General features: G+C 37.3%; 2 protein-coding genes and 1 pseudogene across 2 annotated transcripts; 1 reads left to right on the forward strand and 2 right to left on the reverse strand.

Annotated features, from left to right (window-relative positions):
• Positions 1–937: 937 nt before the first annotated feature.
• Positions 938–10,965, reverse strand: LOC131022820 (protein VASCULAR ASSOCIATED DEATH 1, chloroplastic). Its single transcript, XM_057952346.1, has 18 exons — positions 10,512–10,965; positions 9,939–9,998; positions 9,324–9,374; positions 9,052–9,117; positions 8,324–8,419; positions 8,125–8,226; positions 7,381–7,481; positions 6,369–6,562; positions 6,064–6,104; positions 5,859–5,946; positions 5,313–5,399; positions 5,164–5,218; positions 3,758–3,824; positions 3,428–3,527; positions 2,737–2,798; positions 2,591–2,630; positions 2,130–2,422; positions 938–1,376 (listed from the first exon to the last, which is right to left on the reverse strand). Exons 1-18 carry the CDS (start codon positions 10,692–10,694, stop codon positions 1,140–1,142), a joined length of 1,923 nt encoding a protein of 640 aa, XP_057808329.1. The 5' UTR covers positions 10,695–10,965; the 3' UTR covers positions 938–1,139.
• A 3,091-nt stretch (positions 10,966–14,056) lies between these two features.
• On the forward strand, positions 14,057–17,806 carry LOC131022821 (serine/threonine-protein kinase D6PKL1-like; annotated as a pseudogene).
• Positions 17,807–19,890: 2,084 nt separating this feature from the next.
• LOC131022822 (nitrate regulatory gene2 protein-like) lies at positions 19,891–23,893 on the reverse strand. Its single transcript, XM_057952347.1, is given in 5 exon segments — positions 19,891–20,134; positions 20,136–20,772; positions 21,222–21,445; positions 22,134–22,318; positions 22,482–23,893. Coding segments are annotated over 5 exon segments (2,376 nt in total). The 5' UTR covers positions 23,674–23,893; the 3' UTR covers positions 19,891–19,996.
• Between the last annotated feature and the right edge of the window lie 2,657 nt (positions 23,894–26,550).

The raw sequence follows: 26,550 nt of genomic DNA on the forward strand, positions 1-26,550 counted from the left end.
CACATCAAAACATGTAGATTTAGTAACATTGAGGGATTTAATCTTATTCTTATATATGAAAATAGATGGAGAACAATAAAGGTATATTCTCTTTGATTGTAAGTTTATCATGAAAAAAGAAGTGGAAAAAAAAAAGACCGGAAATTTTTTTATCACATTTTAGTGGTTCCCATTCTTTTATCTCATGTTCTCTTTGATGAAAAAGTAAATGAATATATTAATGAAGAGAGAAAAAATAGAGATAGTGAGAGAGTGTGGAGAAAGAGAAAATGAAGAGAGAGAGAAGGAGAAATATAGAGAGATGAAGTAAAATTGAAAGATTATCAAAATATACAATATGGAAAATATTATTACACATATAACTTGTAATAATATATTATCACAAAATGGAGAAAAAGGGTGGAAAAAGGGGTAGTCCAAGAAAATTTTCCCTCATGCACAAGGAAATATTTTCAATAAAGAGAACATGTGAAAAAAGTGAAAAAAGAGGGAAACTATATATATCCTACCATTTTTCATCAAGGAGAACGCACCCCTAAGACTACATTTACTATAAGAGGACATTTATTTTGCATGATTGATAAGATACATGAATGTATATTTTTATCTTCAAAAATAAAATTTCTCGGATCCCATCCCTCCAGTGGAATATAAATCAAGCATATTTATAATCAAAAGTTTTAGGATATCCCAAAGTTTCAATCCATATAAATAGATACAGAATTAGTTTTACTATTTTGATGTATTCAGACTAATCCTAAAAAATAAACGCCTACTAAGTGATCAAGTGACTGAATGTACAGATAAAAATAAGTCAACTTAATCTACCATTTTCTTTGTTGAATTAATTAGCTTTGAACTTGTTTGACCACCATTTTCTTCAAATATTTAATCATATGTTTTAACAATCTACCCTATCACTTAAAAACAAACGCTCTGTAAAAGTAATTACTCCATACTGCCAAATATGAGAGAGAGAGAGAGAGAGCCATTACATGTAGTGAGTGAGTCATAGAATACAAAAGTCCCTGGTTGATGAGGCCTTCTTTACAGATGTACAATGAAACTCGAATAATGGAGGGAGCTGACACAGACAAACTTTCACCAAAAAAATGTCAAAATGTACAAACACCTTTTTCTCAGATACGATGGTTCCTGAACAGCTCTAATTCTCTTAATTTTCCTTTGAGTTGAGCATGCTCATGTTGCATCTTCTCCAGCAAAGTCTCCACAAAATGCATCTCCTCCTTCAGATACTTGATTTGCCTGCTCACAGAGGCGACTGCCTCCCCTCTATTTTCCATGCCGCTCGTGAAGCCTGCCTGAGGGATCACGTGGATCCGCTGGGGTCTACTTAATAACACGAGGATGCTTAACTATACAAATCAAACAAACAAAGTCACAATGCAGAATTGCATAATCTACTACTCATATTATGTCACACATCCTAATATGGAGCGGAGTGTTCCTCATCACACTTTCATATCACAAGTAAAGAAGGTTTCTATTTCTTCATCTTTATGCTAAACATTTTGAGAAGTGAAGAAATGACAGAAAATAGCATCTTTGCATTAAGAAATACTCAACCTCAGATTCAGAGAGAATTGCATACTAAACGCTTAAATTTTACATTATACCCCAACACTAAAATATATATATACATACATATATATAGGGAGAGGTTCAAATGAGAACCCTTAAATAAAATGAGAACGGAGAACCATTTTCAATCCTTTGACCGTAATAATCTACATTTGATACATCATCTTAATAGATGAATACAACACTTGAATTGGAATCCTGGAGAAAGCGAAAGTCCCATTTTTTTTAATTCATTAATTTATAGAAAAATCTATTGTTCTAATGTTCTCACGAAAAATGTAGTTCTCAATATAACCACACACACACATATATATGGATGAGATCCAGTAAGAATCACATCTTTTCGTGAGAACTGAGAACCATGCTCAAAGACATAAAATACATGAACAAGAGATGACCATATCATTTCTCGTTCATGGATTTGATAACCAACCCCTCTATATATATATATATATATATATATATATATATATAATGACGACATGCATGGTATAATTTCAAACCAAGTAATCAGTAGGCAAGTTTACCTGCATTAAAACGAGAATCACAGCAATAGTAACGACCAGAAATAGGGATGGAGTGCTCATATGTTTTATTGATGTATAGAATTTGGCAAGGGGATTTCTAAATAGAGATCCAGCTAATGCCTCACTAGCATTTCCTTGCGGAAGATAAGTGACTCGTTGGTTCATATCCGTCACGTCAGGCAAGATTGCTGATATTCCCACATCACTCGCCTTTGATTCCAGGTTTTGCAAACTGATTCTTTGCTTTTCTGGTTGAACTTCTATATTTGGGATCGTGTTGGGAGCAGAAACCCCTACATGAGATATGTAACATCAAATAGCTAGTAGGGACCAGGTTTTTTGCTATAATAACAAGCATATTAAATAAATTCCATGAACTAAATATTTTCCATTAAAAAAAAAAAGATAAGAACTATATCATTAGGATTTCCATATCTGGCACATATGAACAGCAGAAATACCTCCTTTCTCCAAGTTCTTCTGCTTCAACACTTTGTGTGCCTGAATTATTAGTCTATTAGATACATTTGCACCAATGCAGGAAATTGTATTCGAGGAAAAAGGCAAAATAGGGAATTCAAGTGTTGGTTCAAGAAAAGGAGGATACCAAGTCTATCCAAATTGCATAAGCTTCTCGGCACTCTTCTATTGTAGACTGAACTATCTTCCCTGCAAATTTTAGCACCCAGTCAGCACTCAAACCAAAATTTCCGTGAAGCTCTTCCTCACCGCAAAGCTGCTGCAATCCTCAAACTAACAAACACAAGTCTGAGAAAAGAAGAAACCAAACCAACTAGGGCAAGCCACTAAAAAGTAAGTGTGCAGACAGAATGCCAGAGTGGAATCAAGCATAATAGAAGCTTCTGTATATCCGTACGGAGTGAAGACACAACTTTATTAGATTGTTTAAATACACTACCTCCCTGATATTATTGCCTTCTTCAATTCACATTGTTTTATCTGCTGATAAGCTGTGTCTATAAGATACAGATAGTAAATATGGAAAGATTTTCTTATGTATTTGATGGGTGTCTTGGGAATCTAAAGTATCAATAATATCCTCTTGAGCAGCATCTATCCCCAATAAATCAAGGTAGCATCCCTCTAGCCTAGGGTGCAACAACCCTAACAATTCAGTTCATGTAATACTGTCATCATAAATTCTATATTCTGCAATTAATATCATTCCACAGGCACAGTCTTCTGGAGCCAATATATCATGTAAAAATTATATTCTTCCTTCCGCATGGGCAAGAATTTTTGCCTAGAAGATATAAAGAAACTGTTTAAAGACAAACCTTTCCACATGGTTCTCTTTGAAAAGGCCACATTGGTGTAAACTCTCAAAGTGCAGCAAGGCGTTGAATCATTTCCCTCTTGCTCGACATCCCAACGTCCCTTATAAGGACAATTAAAATGAATATCCATCAAAGTGATCAGGAGAAACAGAATAAGACCCCTCTCTCCAGTAATTGAGAAGGAGATGAACCAATAATGGGTAGAAATGATAGGGTGGGCAGGATGACAGAGAGGAGGGAGGATAGTGCAACAAGGATGACTAGAAAAATAAATCAGGTGTGTTCCTAATAGGATTGATCACAACTAGCTAGTATGTAAGGAATCAATACCTCTACAGCAAAGTAGTCCCCGTATGGTACATCACTAATATTTTGAGAAGTATCAATGATCAAATGACTGCAAGATAAAGTTGAGATGGTGAGTAAGATAATAATTTTCGACCAGCAAACAAATATCATGAAACCACCACTGAAATCTTTATATAATAGAATGGAAGATCTTACGGCTTACATTGAATAAAAAGTCTCAATCAACAACATAAATCTTTACTAAGGTACATGTTAGAAACGAGGCCGAACAATATTGAAACAGAGATTGCTGGACTAGCTTCCAAGAATTTGAGCTCATAAGGTTTGTAATATAAGTATTACTATAGTTAATAAGTAGCCTGGGTTTTGACCGACTAAAAAAGGAACTATTCTTAAATCACATAAAGTAACATGCTATAAATACCACTTCAGGGTTTTCAGATTAATGAACATATCAATTTACCCTTCAATAAAAAACAAACACTGTGAATTTGCGAAGAAATAAATTTCAAAGGGTCATATGGACTTACTAATTTACCATATACATATTATAAACAATAAATCACACCAGAAAAATGATTTTATTTACTTCCACACTAATTTAGAGTGTCATGCTCAATATCTAAAGGAGAGATGCAGGTTATATACTATTATCAAATATAGTATGTATTGTGGGTAAGCTTGAAAAAATAACAAACCATTCTTCTGGCAGCTCATATCCTCAATAAATTTTAACTAGGTCCAATGTCTGAGAATGAAAATGTCTTGCTAACCTTGTCATCTGAACATTCTCCAACATTGGTTCCTATTAATTTATCATATAGCAAGAGATATCCACAAAATATTGTATTTTCCAATTATTTACTTTGCACATCTTTCTAGTAAGACCTAGCTAAAAGGAAAACCTCAGGATTCAACTAACCAGGTCCTATTTAGTTGTTGACAGTCCAAGAAAACGTTTTCGAAGACATGGCAAGTGAAAATAAGATGCAAGTTCTAACTACACCAAACTGGCAGGCTTTAATTTGGTGAATGCCAAAGACCCAGCATAGTAGTGTGCTGTGAGATCTATAGCCAAATACGCATCTTCAGAAGTAGAGGCAGGAAATTTGCCCAAACATTACAAGGTTTTCAGGGAAAACAAGAGCACTCATGCAGATGCAGAATTCACGAGAGACATTTCAGAAGATTTACTCTATAAAAAATGCTTTTGAACTGTAGTTTTCTGAAGTGCTAATACTTCCAAGTATGGCAACACATGTAGCAAATCAAGACAGTTGATGAACATGTCAAAGTGAGAATCACAATGCAATCAAACAAAACTAGTAATATGAAGTTGGAAAATTGGCAGCAACCTGCCCCAGCAACAATAATCATCATCATGTACAACAACGTGATATTGTATTTCTCATGATAATAAAACATACCTGTTCCTATAAACTCTATATTTCTGAACCTCTTGACAGCTACCAAATCTTGCACCTGATATGCATAGAAGTTAGAGAATAAGGACCTGGGTGACACTTCAGGCAGGAAACACCATTTCTAACATGAACATGACTTGAACAAGACATACCAAAATAAAGTTTAATTGGATGCTGAAATGATACATCACGGGTATGCCCAAATTTTTCATGAGGATGCCATGATGAACACTTGAAATCTGTCAGGGAAACAGTAAACCACATCAAGCACAGTGGTTAAATAACATATAAATATGGTCAATTACAAATATTAACCTTGATATTTACCCATTTAGAAAAGAACCAAGTTATGTACTTGAATTAAAAATTTACCCTTGCATTAGAGCAAATACCACCTTAAGATTTTTATTTGTCTTACAAATACCCTCTTAGCGGTGCAATTTAAAAAGTAGAAACAAATAGTAAGGGGTACTAGCAATTTTAAATTTTAGAAAACTTGTTAAATTTTTCTGTAAAACAAGTCTTTACTCAAGTTTTGATTTTAATATTTCATAAACATTGTTGAGATTCTCTGTAAACAGGATAAACCTCAAGATTAGTTTGTGTCTTTGTGATCAACCCTTTAAAAGGATCACCACAAACAAAGAACAAGAAACTATAAGGATATGACAAGCCATAGAATGCCTTCGCTCAATCACCTTTATCACCACACTTTGCATGAAATGACTCATGGAAACTAACACTATCATCAGAGAAGAATATATTAAAGAAGTCCTCTGCTCGTACCTGCATCAAAATAAAAAGAAGCTCAATAATTAGATGAATCTTGCTTGTGACCAATCCAATCATAAAGATGACATCCTATAATCAACATGATAAATGAATTAGAAAATATTGTACTACCGGAAACTTTGACTCTGCAACTCTGGTGTAGCCTTCAGGAACTGCATCACAAAAACCCAAAATCAGGATTAGTGGAAAGACTGAAAAAATGTAAAAAGAAAAGTACATAAAAAAAGGTTTGAAGATGCAGCATGAAATTGCAAAAAAAACCATTCTCTAATCAATATGTTCACATATGCAAAATCTGGAAGCCTAGGTACAAAATATAACCTCTAACAACTACCCCACATTACATGGAGGCCCAATTGGTTAATAAGGAATACCTTAAATAAAACTCAGGACATTGCAAAATAATATTGGCTAACCTCCAGGTGCATCAGTAGGCTCAGGCTCCCATGTAGAAGATTTTCCTGATGATGAACACTCAATAACAGGAGCAGACAGTGCACTGGGCTCTTCCTTAACTTCCATGACTGACGATGTTGGGATAATTTCAGGTTCACCATCAGCTAAATGTTTGGATCCTTCCGATATGAGGTGATTGTTGTGATTGTTATCACTGTGCACAGAACAACATAAAGTGAATTTGAGTGCCAACCCAATCATAGCAATAGGTGGTTATCCCTTTCATATTGAAATGAGATTTCTGGCTCACTCCTTCTAAGGTGGTGCTGTGCTACATTCCCAGGGTATCATTCTTATCCCGAAAGGTACTAAACTCCTACAAGCCCGGTTGCAATACATTACTCAAATGTAGATTAGGTGTTTTCTATATTTGATAATGTCTTTACTATATCAAACTTAAGAGCCAAGATGATGCAGACCCAAAAGTAAGCTCAGGTCATCTGTCGAGTACCCCAATTCTATTAGGTAACCATTTATATAATTTCCAAGGCTTCATCAGCATATTGTCAATGGCTTAGAATATCTCGTAAATTGGAAACGTCCAATACTTCATCAGACTGTCATCTCTTTGTAACTCGACTTCTGAAACTCATAAACCCCAATATCACTTCCATTAAACTATCAGCTGCATCAAATTTCCCACATATCTGCTAGACAGGATTAACTAATTTCACCTTTTTCCACAAAAGCATAAGCAGTCTCATTTTAAGATTTTCAATTATTTGTATGCTACATATGTTGCGCATTAGGAAACAGAACCCGGGTATCATACAATGAATGAACTATTACAGTCGAACTTTCAGAAGTAGAAAAATCACAATCTTCCAACAAAATGTATATTCAGGAATTGGCTCTAAAATCACTTCATCAGTCTCACTAAATTTCGGAACCACTACAGTTAACTTCTTAGGTCCAAATATTTTACACATTAGTGAAATCATTCAAGACATGAATTGGAAAAAGAATAGATACCTTCCAGTGATATCTGACTCATCCAATGATTGTCTAGCACTACCTGATTCTTCAACTATATAGATGCCGTTTTCCTGGCTTGGTACATCAGGCTTTGGCTCCTAAGTTGGACAAAATCAAGAAAGCACAATCCAGTGCAGCCATGAGCAATAGTCACCCAAATATGTGCAACCGTGAGCAATATTAACCCAAACATTTCACACCAACATATTCTGAACACAAGCTTCATTGAGATGACAAACTTGTAAACTTAACAGGTACAATGAAGTCTATGAAATGATTCGTGAATGATAAATATGATATCATGTCAACTGTCAACATCTATCTTTTTGAACTTTCATCACATCTGTCAAAACACACACACACACACACACATGTATCTGTACATATGTACGAACATACAGAAAACAAAGAACAACTCCTACAACACAATATGATGATAATAGCAAAACAATGTCAAGCAGGCAAGATGTCAAAAGACTATATCCCCTCATTCACAGGTTAAGTCTCATGGTTCCAGAAATAACAGAAATTACTAAGACTATGACATGTGAACATCTATTGATGCTAATGACAAACTCTATGCCAAGTGACTAATTCAGATCCAAAAAAAGACATCAAGTGGATAATGCATGAGAAACCCAGAAGGCAAACAATAAAAAAGTATAATGCAACTTAAATAAAGAAAGGTGTAGTCCATGACTGGAACAGATCACAAGTTTAATCATGAATACATTTAGGTACCTGTTGATCTGTAATTTCCTTAGACCCACAGCCATGGTGCAGCCAACCTTCATTGATAAGCTTATAAGCTTCATCACGGAATAAAAAAGAGGTAAAGAAGTACTGCATAAAAAGAAAAACATATATAACATATACTAAATTATATGTAGATAATAGTTGTTTTGTTGAACACCAAAGCCGTACGAAAATAGACTGATACCTTCTTCCCGCCAGCTATTATTTCTATAGCAGTTGGAAAAACAGCTACTGCTTTTGCTCTTCGTAATGATGTGATTTCATTAAATGGAATAACTTTCTGAAATTTCAAGTCAATTAAAGTTATAACATACAAGAAACATAAAAAAAAAGTCCCATTTGTGCATACTGCATAGTATAGTAACTTCTAGAAGCATCAAGTAGTTGAGAATCACATTTGTCTGTGAGGCATCATCAATGACCATAAACATATACAGAGCTATGTAGCCCTTAGCATATAGACAGGAAGTCAGGAACATGTCAAATTCGTTATTTGTATTGTGTATTTTTATTTTATGAGGAATCTAGAACGCGTTGAGAACTACAGCATGAATACCTCCATTTTGTTCTCGCACCAATGATAAAAACAATAATCTTTCACTTACATAATTTACCTAACATTTTGGTAAATTCATCACAACTTCATTGATTATATGATTCTGTTCCAAATTATTGAAATAACACTGCATGAATCAGTATAGCCACAACATATATACTGCCCGAACTAAAAATGAAGAAGAAGTTTAAAGAAGAAAGGAAATTATAAATTCATCATGGTTCATTGAATAAATGATACTATTCCAAATTATTGAAATAAAAATGTATCAGTACAGCCACAATATAGATACTACCCAAACTAATAATTAAGAAGAAGTTTCAAGAAGAAAGGAAATTACAAATTCAAGAACGGACCTTTGTCTCAAATCCAAATAGGTTGGAATAGAAGCAGATATAGTGGCCAAAGAGGTACATATGACCCTGCAAGGAGAAAATATAAATCTATTAGTGAAGTAGAATATCACTTGGCTTTAAACCTTGTAAAATAACAAAGAAAAAAAGTTTGGTTCGAATCCATGGTAGAACAACGATGAATATTATCTATTTAGAATAAAAAATTCATGCAGGAAGAAATTGAGATTGAAGATTTAAAAAGATAAAATAAGAAATGGAACATTATAAGTTACCTGAAGAAGAAAATTCTCTTGCAAGGCACAGTTAAAATCTTGGATGAGAACCTGTAAAGTTTCAGGATAATGAAGTAAATGATGTGCAAAGTTTAATAAATATGAGAATACAACCATCTAACATGAATTATCACATTAGTATTTGAGATTGAAAAGCAAACTGATGGTGTCTGATCCAGGTCTACCTTTAACAAAAGAAACCAATTCACTCCCCACGACAGGAAACACTCATCAAATTAATGATACAATGATTTAGATAATTAGGAAGCATGACGCGAAGTTAAAAAAGTTATATGCAACAGAACAATTACAGGTAACACTTATTAGTCCTATACAGCAAATGCTGAAATACTGCAATGCCGGAAATGCTAATGCAGCATATATTTGTGTACTCTACTCAACAAAATGATTTTGAACTCCCACAAACTGCTTTCAATTTTCTATTCCAATAAGTAGTGACAACATAGGAGCATCCTATTACGTGAAGTGATACAGCTCAAATGCTGTTGCTCATCATCACTCATCTCACACAGCCTCAGCAAGACCAAAGATATTGAATACATCCATAAAATTTGTCAAGCAGAGACAAATATTATGACACTTGAGTTTACTTACTTCATCAGATGGAAGACGAAACAGCTGCCGATACTCTTCAACTCTCGTAGGCAGGTGACCCTGTAGGATAACATAATAGTGACACATCAACTAATCAGATCAATATGTAATAACAGGGAACAGTAGGTGTTTTCCTTTATACAGAAGTCACAGTTGTCTCCCTCGATGAGAACATGAAAGTGATGCAGGATGAGCTGCCTCGCACTGTATAAATTCAAAAGGATAACCTGAACCCCTCCTGTTTTACTATACTAGTAGAACTCTTTATCCCCCTTCATAGTCAATCAATCACATTCCTATAAGTTCTTACGATGCAACTTCAGCGCAAGTTTAGTCGGTGAATAGATCACCTATAAACTACAGATAGACTCAACAAATTCATCTACGCAAAGTATAAACAAATCTAAAAGCGATTACGCTCCAATAAAACCAAATTGAAGACACTTGAATGTTTTCCTAAGCAATCAATGTCTAAATATCAACTCTAAAACAGTAAACCATACTTTCCCTCTCTTCCTCCGCAAGCAATTTCACATCACAAAAGTTGAATAACAATTGAAATTCGACAGTTACCTGAAGATCATCAAGCTGCTGCCTGGAAGGACTGGGAGTGGAGGAGGGTGAGCGATTGGGTGGTTCCAGAGACGGTGAATCGGCCGGAGATTCGGCGGAAAACTGTTCGGAAGAATTGCGAGTGATTGAGGCCGCAGGCGTTGGGGTGGGGTCCACCATCTTCTCCGACATCATAGCCGCCATAGTGATCAATCTATATACACGTCTACTGTGTGCGTGCGGCGACGTCGACGGCGGAGAATTTGAGGGCCGTTTGGTTGGGGTCTGTTTGCAAACGGTTAGTGGGAGTGTCGGTTGTTTAAGCTTTTGATCGCAGTTTCGGAGTCGGCCTCAACAGCCAAGTTGTTTTTGACAATGAAGTCTCTCTTTTTTTCTTTTTTTTTTTGAGTATTTGGAATTTTTGACAATGAAGTCTTATTTGAGTCATTCACTCTTCGACTCTACAAATTCCTTTCTTGGATTCACAAATTCTCCGGGCCAACTCACTCACATGTCCTAAAATGTTTGAATAAAATATTTTTTAGTAAAATATTTTATTAAAAAATATGAATAATTCATTTCATACTAATATTCATATAAAAAAACTCGTCTTTACAATGAGTAGGTGATTGGTTTTATAAATAATATATAAATGCTTATAAACAACAATAGATGTCTAGCCTGATTAGTTTATTGTGTGATTTTTATCCACGAGATCGCAAAGTTTGATTCTCACAATCATTATTTTCATCAATTCTCTAATTTGATTTAGTTCACTTTTTTTTTATTTTTTTCCCCCTAAATCTTATTCGAAAATATCATTTGCATGCATTAAAACTATCATTTGTAATGTATAAAAACATACATTACATTACAAATAACACTTTTAATAATACAAAATAATACTTTTTATTTTTGCAAATAATACTCCACCCGTCTCCTTAACTATATTTATAAATATATAAAAAGTTATATAAATCACTTGATAAATAAATTAAATATATATAATTCATAAATAAATATATTTAAATGTGTCCTTAAGAATACAACTATGTACTTCCAATTGTGTCTTATTAAGCACGCATGTATTTCAATTTTTCTATATTTAATATGGTCCTAAATGTGAGAAAATATACTTTTAAATTGTAAAAACAACAAATCATAGTATTGATCAACTCTATACTCTTAACTAGAGGTGTCTAAACAGTAAACGGGTATTGGTTAACTCGATAACCAAACTAAATCAGATTCGATTATCTGATAAGCGATCTTTTAGTAAATATTCAATTAGTTATTTGATAATTTCGGGTATCGATTAACCCTATAATTAAATTGAATTAATCGAATAATTGAATCTCCAACAGCGCAACAACTTTCTCTAGTCGTCGCCAGCCAGTCACCGAGAAGAAAAATTATTATTGTTGTGATTATTATTGTTCTTTTAGGATTTAAGTTGAAAAAATAGAATAAAAGTTTTTATTATTATTAATTTTGGTCATTTCGGATACCCCAATACCGAATCATAATAATCAAAGCGATTATCACATAACTGAATAACTAATATGGTTCGATATCGATTTGTATATTTGCTCTGATTTTTTATTCAAGTACTCGAACCCAAACTAACCGTGTCTTCCTAACAACACATTTATTTAAGTTTATTATTCTTTAATGTGATCTTAAAACGTGAAAAAACTTTTTTTTGTGTTCTCAAAATAACGAATCATATCGTGAATCTCAATGTATTTTAAGTTTAGTTATTTAGAAATTTCAAGTGTGTCATTTAGAAGCTGAATTGTGTACTTAAAATTCAATTGTGTGGAAACTAAAAATTCAAGTAGCTTCCCCAATGATATCAATCAAGAACATCATATATCAAACATGTTATCTCATGAGATATATCAGCAACCACAAAACTCATAGATGTTCCATTCCACGTGAATCCAGTTCCCCTTCCACTTCTCAGCCCTAGCATATACATTTGACAGCACCACAAAGTAGGCAACAGCGCGCAGGGTGAATCCCCTCGATCATCATCAGAAGCTAGCTCCACACTCTTGTGTACCCGACGTCGACAGGTTCTTCGTAGTCGCTGATTGCTCACCGGAGGATGTGGCTCCTCTGCGCAGTCGTTGGTTGCTCCTTCTTCATCGCATGTCCTCTCTCGCGACTTCGACGGCGAACCATTTGTTTTTCAATGGGAGATATATAAGTGCTGCAAATTTTCAATGGAGATAAGAGAGAATCTGAGAATGACAGATGAAGAACGAGGGAGATAATTTTTGTCTTCAATTTCTTCTCTTTTTTTATTTTTTAAAGGGCAAATTGCATGAAAATACCTCACTTTATACCAAATTCCGGTTTTTTGACAAACTTTTTAATTGTAGCAAGAAATTGAACGACCTTTCAATTTATTGCAATTGGCATCTCCGGTGTTTTTCCGGCCAAACGTGGCAGCCGGAATGCCAAAGTGGCATCAAAAATGCCAAATCACCCCCTCCCCCTCCCACGTCACCCTCTCTCTCTCTCTCTTCCCCCATCCCTCTTCCCTGTCTCCCCCATCGGCTTTCACCCTCTCTCTCACTTCCACCACCGCCGCCACAACCGCCCAGAATCTCGAGTCCGACGCCGCTTCCCCCAAAACAGAACACACACACAGACGCAGCACGGGGCGGCGCCGCCTCCCTCTACAATTCCGGTGACAGCCAGAGCTCTCCCTCTCTTGTTCGACTTTGAAAAGGATGCATGCACTCCCACCGCCTCTCTTCTCTCTAAACGCCGGACAACCAGCAGTAGCTCATAGCCACCGCCGTCGCCGCCCTGACTCCCGACTCTCACCTCTCTTCATCGGCTGACACTCCCTCAACAACACCACAACACAAGCCAACACAACAAGACACAACACTCAGCAACACCACAGCACGACGCCGTCAGAAACCCTAAGCCCTAAATCTAGACATATCCCTTAAATCTCTCTTCAATCCGACGACAGCACAGCCAAATCCGCCGATGATCCACCCCAGATCCGCCGCCACAATGGTGGAGCTCGCTCGCCGCCTCTGAGCCCTAATTCTTTTCTTAGATCGGCCGTCACTCTCTCGCTCGTCTCCTACTCTGTGGTGGCCTCCCCTTCCGCTCGATTCCTTTCTCTCTCTCTCTCTCTTGGCTGAGGCGTTTTCTGGGACTTCCCACCACTCGACGTCGCTCTTTGGCTTGAGCCATCTCCTGAAAATCGACGTCGGGAATCGAGTGGAGGGGAGAGAAAGAGGGGAGGGGGAGGAGGCAGCGGTGGAAGTGAGAGAGAGGGTGAAAGCCGATGGGGGAGACAGGGAAGAGGGATGGGGGAAGAGAGAGAGAGAGAGGGTGACGTGGGAGGGGGAGGGGGTGATTTGGCATTTTTGATGCCACTTTGGCATTCCGGCTGCCACGTTTGGCCGGAAAAACACCGGAGATGCCAATTGCAATAAATTGAAAGGTCGTTCAATTTCTTGCTACAATTAAAAAGTTTGTCAAAAAACCGAAATTTGGTATAAAGTGAGGTATTTTCATTCAATTTGCCCTTTTTTAAATAAGAGTTTGTTAGATTTTCAAGCTTTTTTTTTTCCCCTATAAAACTCTCTTTTTTATTGTGTAGAGTGTAGACTATATAAAACCCCTACTATTTCAAATTAGTTTGTTGTATCTATAATTTCTTCTCTCTCTCTACACTACTTTTCTGAGTAGCAGCATCACAGCATCAGCACAGGTCTATTTTCCATTTTTCTCACACCTCAAATCTCTTTCTGCTGCACAAATTCCCGGTGATTGTACATTTGCTTTATCACTCGTATTCCAGAATTTAATTCGCTCGTGGATTGGGGTATGTACGAGTTTCTTGAATCTTCCGAGGATTTTTTAATTTCCAGCTATGATTTCTTTGGTTAGAGTTATGCTGCGATCAAGGTTTCTTGTGAGTGGTTTGCATTCCATTGTGGATTTGATGTTGCTTCTTGATAATTATACCGAGTAAGCCGCATTTTCTGCTATTATATCGAGATTAAGTCCTGTCAGAGCTTGGGAATTAGTTCTTGATTGGTTTTGTTGGATTGGGTTAAAGCATGTTTGGTTGCTAAGCTGGTGTTAAATGTATCTTTTTTTCTTCATTGGCAGGCTAGTCCAATCGATACAGATAACTTTGTGATGACAAAATGTGGTGATTGGATATGGAGGAAATCCCTGAAACGCAGTCACTTTCTAGGCAATTGTTACTTGCTCATAACGAGATGTTTTTAGAAGAGGAGATTGTGAAAGGATCCAACCCACAAGATTCTCTAGAGTTGGATCTTCCTGCTCCTGCTGCACAAGAATGGAGAGGACAGAACTTCTTGCAGGAGGCTGAAGAGCTTACGCCCGATGTCATGTCGTTTAGGGCCAGCGTTGATTCCCTTGAGGAAGCTGGCTCTACTTCATTCCATGGGGTGAGCCACCCCGCTGAACCTGGTTGATACTGACCTCATGAGGCCAGTGTGTGTACCAATTGACCAGAATAGCGGGGATGAGAAATATTTGATTAACAGCCCGTTTCTGGAGGATGTTTCGATCAGGGTACCGAGTTTCAAATCGAACATGTCAATACTTTTGCCTGATGGGAGCTTGGCTGAAGAGCCCGATGATATAGCTGCTGTATCTGAGGAAAAAGAATGTATCTGGGATGCTTCATTACCTCCAAGTGGCAGTGTCAGTCCTCATAGTAGCATTGACAGTATTGGTTTGGCTACGGCCATTAGCATTGTCAATAGCTCGACCAGCACATACTGTAGTGATGGGGTGACGAGTGTTGGCATGTTTAATGTTGACAGAAACTACGATAGCATGAAAGAAGGAAGCATTCGAGGGGACTCTCTTGAGAGTAGTAAAACTAGCCTGAGCCGAGCAAGTGATAGCAGCGGCCTTAGTGATGATAGTAACTGGAGTAACACTACTGGCAGTGCAAATAAGCCTCACAAGGGAGATGATCCGAGATGGAAGGCTATACTTTCTGTTCGAGCAAGGGATGGCATTTTAGGCATGAGGCAGTTCAGGTTGCTGAAAAGGGTTGGCTGTGGGGATATTGGAAGTGTATATCTTTCTAAGCTCAGTGCAACACGATGTTTCTTTGCAATGAAAGTGATGGATAAGGCATCCCTTGCCAGCAGGAAGAAGTTGACCAGGGCACATACAGAAAGGGAAATCTTGCAGCTTCTAGACCATCCATTCTTGCCAACATTGTACACTCATTTTGAAACCGACAGATTTTCGTGCCTAGTCATGGAATATTGTCCCGGGGGCGACCTGCATACCCTGAGGCAACGACAACCGGGAAATTTTTCTTGGAGTATGCTGCTAGGTGCGTGGATCACCTCCCATCCCTAATGCAGTATACCTTCTTTTGATTCTGCATTTTCCTATATGAGAGCTTATCTTTCCATAAGTTAAAAGATATGGTGAATTTAGACCCATAAACCACAATTTAATATGCTACTTTAAAATCTTGAATTCTATTTTCGAAGGGCTTCATTGAATTCTTTCTCTTCCTATATATGCACGGCATAAATTGGCAGCAGAAAGTGGGTAGAGATTTATTGTCATAATTTCCCTAGCCACACATCATGCAAATTTAATTTAGCTTAAGTGGTATAGACTCCTGGCACAAAAAGATTGTTTCTCTTTCACATTGACCTAAGATGTGAAGAAGCTACATTCTTTTCTTTATCTTCACAGCAGTGTAACTTTGCTCCATTGCTATTTCAAGAACATTCATGCCAACACAGATTCTCCTGCGTGCATGCATGATTTCTGAAATGTGTGACATGCTATTGTGTTTTTTAATCAACTTAATGGATCAGATCCTCATAAGACTCATTTGGTATGTGGCTGAACTAACTGAATAAGAATAGAAATATATTTTCTTGCTTTTGTCTTTAATACCAGACATATGAATACTTCCTGCAATTTATTGCATTACTTTACCAGAAGCTAAGATGAAATTGTATAGTAAATCTCCACTCTAACCTTATTCAACATTGCATGGAGGTGTTTAACCCCCAAAGCTTGTGATTTCTTTTTTTTAACATTAACCATTAGTCTTACGTAGGATGATCATCATTATCCATTTGCCAGCTTGTGTATATGAAAGTATCATTGGTATAATATTGAATTTCTGTTGTCATTTAAAGAAATGCTGTTATATGGCTAATCTAACCCAATCAACCGATATATGTAAAGCTACTTACTGATGTATTTGTTCGGCGGATGCAGGTTTTATGCAGCCGAAGTTCTTTTGGCACTTGAATACCTCCACATGCTAGGAGTCGTATACAGGGACCTGAAACCAGAAAATGTTCTGGTCCGCGAAGATGGCCACATTATGCTATCGGACTTTGACCTTTCCCTCAGATGTGCAGTTTCACCAACTCTAATAACATCCCCTGCTTTAGATTCCAATCCTTCCAAACAAGGAGCTGAATTCTGCAAACAGCCAGCTTGCATCGAATCACCATCAGCATGCATCCAACCCTCATGCTTTCTACCTCGAATCTTCCATCAAAAGAGCAAGAAAAGATCTGGTAAGTCCCAAATAGACAGTGGGATGCCATCCGGTGCTTTGCCCGAGCTAGTTGCAGAGCCTACTGCAGCTCGGTCCATGTCATTTGTCGGGACCCATGAGTACTTAGCCCCGGAAATCATCAAGGGTGAAGGCCATGGCAGTGCAGTGGACTGGTGGACCTTTGGTGTATTCTTGCATGAGCTGCTCTATGGCAAAACCCCATTCAAAGGTTCAGGAAATCGTGCAACGCTCTTTAACGTCGTTGGGCAGCAGCTCAAATTCCCTGATTCGCCACCAACAAGTTACGCTAGCCGGGACCTCATCCGCGGCCTGCTCGTGAAGGAGCCACAGAACCGGCTTGGGGTGAAGAGAGGAGCAACTGAGATCAAGCAGCACCCTTTCTTTGAAGGTGTGAATTGGGCTCTGATACGGTGCAGTACGCCGCCAGAGGTGCCGAGCCCGGTCGAGGCTGAACTCCCCTCGAAGCACGTGGACATCGACCCCGTCCTGTGCGGGCGCTGAACGCGAGAAAAAAGCAGGAACATACATGAAATCTGAGGGTAAATATTTGGACTTCGAGTTCTTTTAGAGTAGGCATGTATATCATTGTTGTCTGTTGGCATGTCACAATATTTTAGTTGCATTGATTCCATTAGAATTGGGAATTCCGTTTACTTCTCCTGTGAATAATTCTCCTGTAAATTAACATTTTTTCTTGTAACTTCTAAATTAAAATGTTTTTGTTGTAATATATATGCTCAGATCAGATGAATCAAAAAAGAAACATCAGAGGCTGCAAATTGGAAAAGTTGATTTTTTTTGTAGCTCTTTTAGTTGGACCTTGATTTGTTATATAATGGGCTCGAACTAAAGTACAAATGTGAAGCCCATTTACATTTTAAAATTTAGAAATATACAAATCCAGTAAATTAAATATTAAATGTAGAAAATTGTATGGTGTGGATAATTCCATATAGCAAAAAAGTTGTAGGTGATAGATGATACATATGCGTGTTTTTGTGCATAGACAAATGGTGGGTGCAATTTAGGAAATTCTACCAAATAAATGCTGCAGTGATAAAGCTCAATTTTCGGACAACCCAATAAAGCAAAATTCCAAGTTTTTTATTATTTATTTATTTATTTTTGTATTGTTTTAGTTGAGCAAAATTCCAGTTATGGCAATGGAAACTAATTATTGAATAGAAGACAAAATATAGGATTTGACTGAATAAATTTGAATTCACGCCAAATTTATCCGACTCGGTAGATTCTTTTTACTGTTAGCAACAGTTCCTTCAAATATTGGATCCACTTTCTGCAATTTTTTGCATACATAATAATGCTAAAAAAATAATGCTCTAAGATAATGATACACGTGTATCGATCTTGCAATATCACATTTAAAATGTACTATTCAACCCCTCTCATCATACAGCTATATATATAATTGGTGTAACCCATGCTAATTGTAAATGATTTAAATTAAATTATGTTACCATGAGTTAAGTCGATCTGAATAACTGGGATATGTTTCTCTTATTCTTGAATATTTTATTATAAACTCGATTCATATAGATAATAAACAAGCTGAAAGAGAAACCCATTCTTGAGTTATTATTTTGAGAGGTGAAAGTTGCTTTGTTAGTTGGCCTTTTTTTGTGGGCATTTATTTCAAAAATGGTCCCCTTCACTTAACATCTCTTCTTTTGCTTTTGTATATGAAAATAATTTATCATGCATGCATCACTATGTTACATTGTTATCATGGGCCTTTTATGCCATTCCGATTGTAGCAAGCGTAATGCTTTTTTACAATCTATCATTTTCCTTTTTTCATAAAATGATTCAAACATACATACATAATCAATTAAAAGGCAGCCATTATTATATGTTTATGATGTTTTTGAGAATCTGAATCCATATAATAAACCCATAAAAGTAGCTGCGTTTTTTTAAGGCGTTTTTCGTGATAGGAACATATCATACTTTTTGTTTGAATCATTTAGAAATTCTATACTTTTTTCCCATGCAATAATTTAAAGTAATAAAAATAAAATTACCCACATAAAAATTTTAACCGCAGAAGCTAGAATCCTCAAAAACGAGATCAAGTAATGTGATTTTGAGTTGACCATAGTCAAACATAGAAGAGAAAGGGCTCAAGATCCAAGATTAGTTAATAATTAGTGACAAATAATTTGAATATTAAGAGGCAATGCAAATGCAATCCTAGTTTGTAGGCGGGGTTTGAGCAAGACAAACATGCAGTCTGACAGTGACTGCAGTCACATATTTCAATGCAACTTTGCTCTTCTTCTATCTTCATCTTCTCCTTCTTTTGCTTGTCTTTTGTGTACATGCGCATCACCAAATCTTTCTTGTATCTATCTATACTTGAATATATATATATATATATTACTATTTCTTCTTGTACCAATAATTTGGAGCAGAGAGAGAAATGTTTTTTTTATTGTGTTAAAAAGAGGCAGGCACCGTTGGGAATCATCACATGCATGCAGCAGATCATATTGAGTTATGAATTAGTGTGTGTCAGAAAATTTGGTGGATGATTGTACAGACTACAGAGTTTGAATCTGCTCAGGTTAATTTCTTGAATCCATGTGCAAACTGGGAAGAATTCACCTGGAGAGAGAGAGAGAGAAAGAGAGAGAGAGAGCAATGAATTTATTCAATCTGATACAACAATGCAAGCAATTTTATGTACACAGAGCAAAAGGGGGTGGTGGTGGTGATGATGATGAAAATGAGCTACAAAATTCCAGCATATTCACATATTACAACAACCCACAACAATTATCAAGGAAACAAAAATAATAAATTTTGCCTGCAGCCTTTGTATTTCTAAAAACTTGCCTCAAAACCCAAAAAGATGAGCAAGAAAAACCAATTAATAATGTAGGGTTTCCTTTTTTTATATCTAAATGGAGTAAGATCTTGTGCACACAGTTTCAAGAGCTTCAGTCATCAAAGCAGAGAAACTGGTCATGGCTTGGAAGACTCCCGGCAGCCCCGTTTGGATGTTGTTCAGCGTCATCGCCCTCGTCACCTCCACGGCCATTGGAATGCTTCACCATCTCGTCCTCCACGCGTCGCTGGCAGGCCGCCAGCTCCAGTTTCTTCTCCGACAGTGGGTCCCTCGCGTCGAGGGCGTGCCCGTTGTCGTCGGGGAGCCCTATCCCGACCATGGAGTAGGAGTGGTAGTACTTCCTCTCGATGCTCCGGAGAGAGGATGCTTTCTTCTCGAGCTCCTTGGATGCGGATTCGGTCCGTTTCTTGATCTTCAGCTCCTCCGCTTGCTTCGAGGTTATGGAGTGGACGACGTTGATGAAGCTCTTGATGGCCTCAGATGCAACAGTGTCCGGGACGCGGTCGAGCGCCAGTTTCCACTCGTCACAGAAGGCGAAGACTTGAGATAGCTCTCTGGCTCCGTTGCTGGTTTCCGTGTGCACGGGGAGGAGGGTGAGTTTGAACCAACCGTGGAGGGAGCAGACGAAATCCCTCTGAAACTTCACCAGACGACAGAAACTTGAGTGCCATGCGGATACAGCCGACTCAAGATCGCGTGTTGCCTGCCTGTGCAGATCGGACGTTGACTCACCTTTGTTTGTTTGATTCACAAGGCCGCGGACTTGCTGCACTATGTCGTTCTGGACCTCGTGGAACTGATTCATCGACTTCCACATGTACATGAACCTGCATTTCATTTTCAGTCACAATCAAATTGCCATATGCACGAGTGTCGTTGTATCCGTTGCCACACATTCGTATTTTCATTTTTCCAAGATGAATGATCTCTATTGAGTGAGATGGATATAATCAATGCAATTTTAGCCCCTAAACGGCGTGAAGAATTGATCACCACCTCCATCTCGCGCTCCCCTGTGGGTGCGACAGAGGGAGACGACAAAGTTCCTATAATGTTCACTCCAAGAAGGCAGGAAAATGCACTATCATATTTCAACACGAACGAGACTATAGAGGAATAAATTGAATCATTAACCTTTGGAAATCATTTCACCATTTTAAAACAAGATTGGTAAAAGCAAAATTGGTTTGGGTTGGGGGGAGGCAATAAACATCCGCTTCAAACATATAGAGAACTGACATTTCGTAGAAGCAGACGAGATTGAGATTGGACATACCCGTGACAAAGTTCCACGAGCTGTGGGACAAGGTCGGAGTCTCGTAGACCAATAATAGCAGACGAAGTTGTTGACACCGCCTGAGATGTCACCACAATTAGAGACTGAAGCCTATTTATTGATGTCTTTGTCTTGTCCAATTTGGATTCCTCTTCACTCCGGTATTCCTGGCTTTGAAGTGTAGACAATTTCTTCTCGTGCTCAATTTTTACCCCTTCTCTCGCCTGAGTTGATCATCGACACAATAATGAAAAATCAGTACAACAAAGTGGCACCAAATTTAGAACCAAGGATGGTGGGAGGGGGACCTAATATCAGCAAGAAAACCTCCACTATCCCAAAATTTCACATACTTGAAGTAACACCAAATATCGGAGGCCCTCGAGAGTAAGTTCAAATGCATAAAGACGGATAAAGGTATGCGAACCATACAAATGGAGGTACGAGTAAAAAGTAACTTCCTACTAACAGAATTTGTTGAAACATGGATAATGGAAATTTGTTACTCCAACATAGAGAGAATTCATTTTCTTTTCTTGATGACAGCAAAACCTCAGCTGGAACAAAAGATAACTTCTTTTTTTGAAGACAAGACCTATCAGCATGGGACATGCTGACACCCCAAGATAAAATCCAGGCTGTCATTGTCCCACACCACAAACAGTCACTCTACACATTCCATAAACATACAAGGAATCCAAGAAAATAATAAGCTCACATATATGAAAGGTGCAAACCAGCAACACCCAACTCACAACATTTGTTCCAACCTCAAGTATATGCAAACGCAATTCCCCAAAACTTTCACAACACAGTTTCGATCACGAGATAACTCCAATAAAAAATGAATCTTTACTCACAATTGTCACCAAAGAAGTAAAATGATTAAAGTTAAAGATTTTAGATGTATACCTTCACTTCTTGATAGAGTTTCTTCTCCCACGCCAAGAGCCGTTCCAGTGTGGAGCAAAGACTCTTGGAATCACCAGACTGCTCGATCGAACTCGGATCGAACCGGTATTTAACAGCCAAAGGAGGCTTAGATGTCCAGCTAGAGCTCAAGTTACTTAGCATTCCACTAGAATGATACACTGTCTCTACGATAACACACAAAGAAAAAATAAACACTCAATTTCTACACCTCATATCTATCAGTCAAATGTTGTAATAAGTAATCATCATATCTAAGAAATTCAATCTGCAGCAACAAACAATAATCAAATTCTTGATTCAAGAATCCAAAAAAGCTGAAAAACTTACTCTTCAGTTGCTTGAAGCTCCGATCGAGCTGAGCCCTGCCGGTTTCCAGCATCTCGGAGACCTGATCCCCGGCGGCGGCGGCCTTGTCGAAATACTCCCTAATCACCGCCACGATCTCGGCCAAATCTTTGTGCCTCACCACAATCCTCCTGTCCAAGTTGCCTTCTTTATGATTCCCATCCCCCCAACTCACCGACGACTTACCGTCGTCCTCCTCCGACAACTTGGAGAACTTGGAATCGACATTCACATTGCCGCCACCGATGTTAGCCGCGGAAGACTCATTTTTGACCGAGCCCACATTCGACCTCGTCCCAAAATCAGATCTTGACTTCAAATCCCCCCTCTCATCATCATCATCGTCATCAGATGAAGTGGTGGTGCTACTGTAATGGTCGTGATCGTGATCTCCCCATTCACTGCACTGCACCTCCTCCCTCTCTGTTTCCTCCTCGCTCTCCCACCGTTTCAAGCTCGGCCCTTTCTTGGGCAATGGCGGCCTCGAGTGGCTGTTGTTGGAGTAGCGGGAAAAAGAGGAGTGGTTGGACGCCCTGTCGTCGAAGTGCTTGGGCTGATCGGCGGTGAAGGGGTTCTGGTAGTGATCGGATGTGAAGCTGTCGTTGTCGGTGTAGCGATCGTCGTCGGAATTGCTGTCGGCGGCGGCGGCGGAGTGCTTGGCGCCGCGGAGCTGGTCGAAGTGCTCGGAGGAGGGCGGGGAGGGAGGGGGGTAGAAATTGTCCCAATTCCAGACGGAGGAGGTTTGGGAGGGGGTGGTGGAGTAGGTGGAATGAGCTCTGGCGTTGTGCGGCGGCGAGGAAGTGAAGCTCGAGTCGGAGAGGATGTGGGGGACTTTCAGGGGCTTCTTCCGCCGCATCGGCTGCTGCTCGAAGGGCGGGGGCGGGGGCGGAGGGGGGCGGAGGGAGGGGGAAGGGGAGGGGGGAGGCCGGGGTTTAGGTTTGGCGGAAGAGGGGGTGCGGAGGAGGACGGCGGGGGCGTGCTGGGAGACGGCGAGGGGCTCGCCGGAGGCGAAGGTGACGAGGGCGGAGCCGGTGATCCGGAGGGAGCGGCAGTAGTCGGCGTGGGCGGCGGCGAGGTGGTGGCGGGCGTAGACGGCCTCCTTCATGAGGCGGCGGCGGTCCTTGCAGCGGCGCACGGTGTCCTCGTTGTCGAGCTTGGAGGCGGCGCAACCCATCTTGGTGTGTTTCCGATGGGATTATGGAGAGAGATGATGTCCCATCCGTCACTGCACTTTACTCTTCACTACTCTCAACTCTCCACTACTTAAAGGGAAAATCATTTCTCTGTTTTCTACTTTTACAATAATACTTCATTTCTATTTCTACTTATTGCTTATTACACTGCCTGCACTCTGCAGCTCTCAATAAAATACTAGTAATATATTTTGATTTCATCCACAGATTGTTGATTATCAGAATCTGGAGAAATATGTAATCCATTTTGATGTCAATGCTCATCACTCATGTATGTATTTCGTCTTTATGAAAATTTTATTTAGAATTTATGCGGTATTAATAATTCTAGTTAAGATGGAAAGGAGGGTGGTATATTTTTAGAATTCTAGTCATAGAAAAATTGAGTAGAGTAACTATAATGTCTAAAGCTTGAATTTAACGAAACTTTTTTTAAGCGTAAAGGCATCTGTAAAAAAGTGAAAGTTGGCGACAAAGTTAAGCAGTAAAGATAATTTTTTTTGGTGGGTGGGTGGCCTTAAATGGTAAATTCCTTTCCTTTTATTACTTTTATTCTTATTATTAAAAAAATAATAATAATAACTACCATCTAAAAGGAGGAGGCAATGTAGAAAGCATCTAGGTCAAAAAGAGGTGCAAGTAGTTAATTTTAAAAAAAAGAAGAAGAGGTGCAAGTAGTTAATTCCAATGAATCAAAAGAGGAAAACTTGAATATATGTTATTACCACTATATATGATACTTTCATGTTCCCCGTCAATTTAACCTATTTTTGATGGACATGGTAAAACAATCATTTAAGAAAGTAAAATTTGAGTGTAAAAATATATAAATATACTCTCACTGTCTCACAAAAATATGAACAATTCACCATTTTGAAAGCGTCTCACATTAACATGAGCATTTTATTTTTGTTCACTATCCCCTTATTTTTTATCCCTTCTTTTCATACTTATTCACAAAAAAATCATCATAGCCCACCACTACTTTTCCTCAATTAACTCATTACTCTCACAACACTTTATAAAGTTAGATCTATTTTTCACTCACAATAACTCTCAACTAATATTTTTTAAGACTCTTGTCACTCCCAATTATTTATGTTTTTGTGAGATAAAGTAAGTAATAGAAAATAATTATACGAAAAGGAAATAAATACATACATGTTGCTGATACTAAATAATTTATACCAACTCCAATTTAAATATAAACTAGTATGTCATTTTTTTAATGTACGGGTCACAATATATTTTATTATTTTAAAATTTTTAAATTATGTAAAAATATTAAAATATCATCAATTATAAATTAGATTAATTGATAATAAAAAATAATTTATGTTAATTTATATATTAGTATTGATTTGAAATAGTGTATAATAGCAATATTATCAATTCAATGAGTATAATAATGATTAAATTTATAAATTATAAAATAAATAATTTTAAGTCAATCTCGACCAAATTACTAAACCACTAATATAACAAAATTAATAGCCCACTGCCCCACACTTAATATAACAATTTTGGTCTCTTAAAATTCAAACTATATTAATATTAAAAGTCCATATTTAAAAATAACCCAAAACTAAATTTAAAAAAAAAATACAAACAATAACAAAATAAAAATGACAACAAATATATTTATACAAATAAATAAAAAAATAAATAATTCATGCACAAAACATAACTAAAAATTAAATGAATCTATATAATATTTTCAATTCTAATTTATAGATGTATAACTATTTTTCCATCTAAAAGTTTATATTAAAATAATACTTTAAAATTTTTATTTTTAAAATAAAAAATTTCTAAAATGAATCAATATAATCTTATTCTCCTCAATTGCATTTAAAATTATTATAACTATGTGTAAATTTAAACAATAATGTAACTTTTTGAAAAAAATGACATCTACTCATTTTTTCCTCCAATAAATAAGAAAACAATATGAAAAATAGTAATATTCAAAATTAGACATAGATGAGGCAGAACAAAAAAAATTGATATTTTAAACGATTATAATTTATTTGTTTCAATTTATTTTTTATAATTTTTAAATCAAATTAAATATCTTGTTATGATCTTTATTTTAATATCTCTATTGAATATTTTTTTCATAAATTGAAGTTGATAAGTTTTAGAAAAGAATCAAAATTGGAAAAGAGAATAGAAAAGATAAAAATTAATAAAAAAAAGATAATAGAAGAGAGAGAAAATATGAGGCCAAAATATATATATATAGGGAGAGGTTCATATAAGAACCACTAATAAAATAAGAACGGAGAACCATTTTAAGCCATTCGATCATCAAGATCTACGGTGGATGCATCATCTTGGTGGATGGATGCAAGTGCTGGGTTCGAATCCTGAAGGGAGCAAAAAAATTATTTTTTTCGGATGCATTAAATTTAATAGCGGATGCAGTAATTTTATTGGTTCTTATGTTCTCACGATAATTGTGGTTCTCACTATAACCGCACCCTATATATATATATATATATATATTATAGATTAAATTGATATAATTGGATTAAGTAGAACATAACAAAATTACTCATTTGAAATGTGAGTAGTTTCTTTTTCTTAAAGATTCTAAAATTTCAGCTATTACTCCCCCCCCCCCCCCCCCCCGACCCACACCCCACCCCAAACACACTTTTATAAAATTCTTTTATTTTTTTCCTTTCGGGATGTATTAAAATTTTCAAAAAGTGATCCAGTTTTGATACATAAAGCCCTAAAAAGTGGGTATGTCCACTGCTGAATGTTGATATTGGGTGAAGTCCTTTTGTTTAAAATTATTATTTTGTAGGAAAAAAGGAATTAAAGGGAAATAGGGGTGGTGGTGAAAGTAA

This window comes from Salvia miltiorrhiza, chromosome 4 (genome assembly GCF_028751815.1).
Source record: "Salvia miltiorrhiza cultivar Shanhuang (shh) chromosome 4, IMPLAD_Smil_shh, whole genome shotgun sequence".
In the NCBI taxonomy this organism is placed as follows: domain Eukaryota; kingdom Viridiplantae; phylum Streptophyta; class Magnoliopsida; order Lamiales; family Lamiaceae; genus Salvia; species Salvia miltiorrhiza.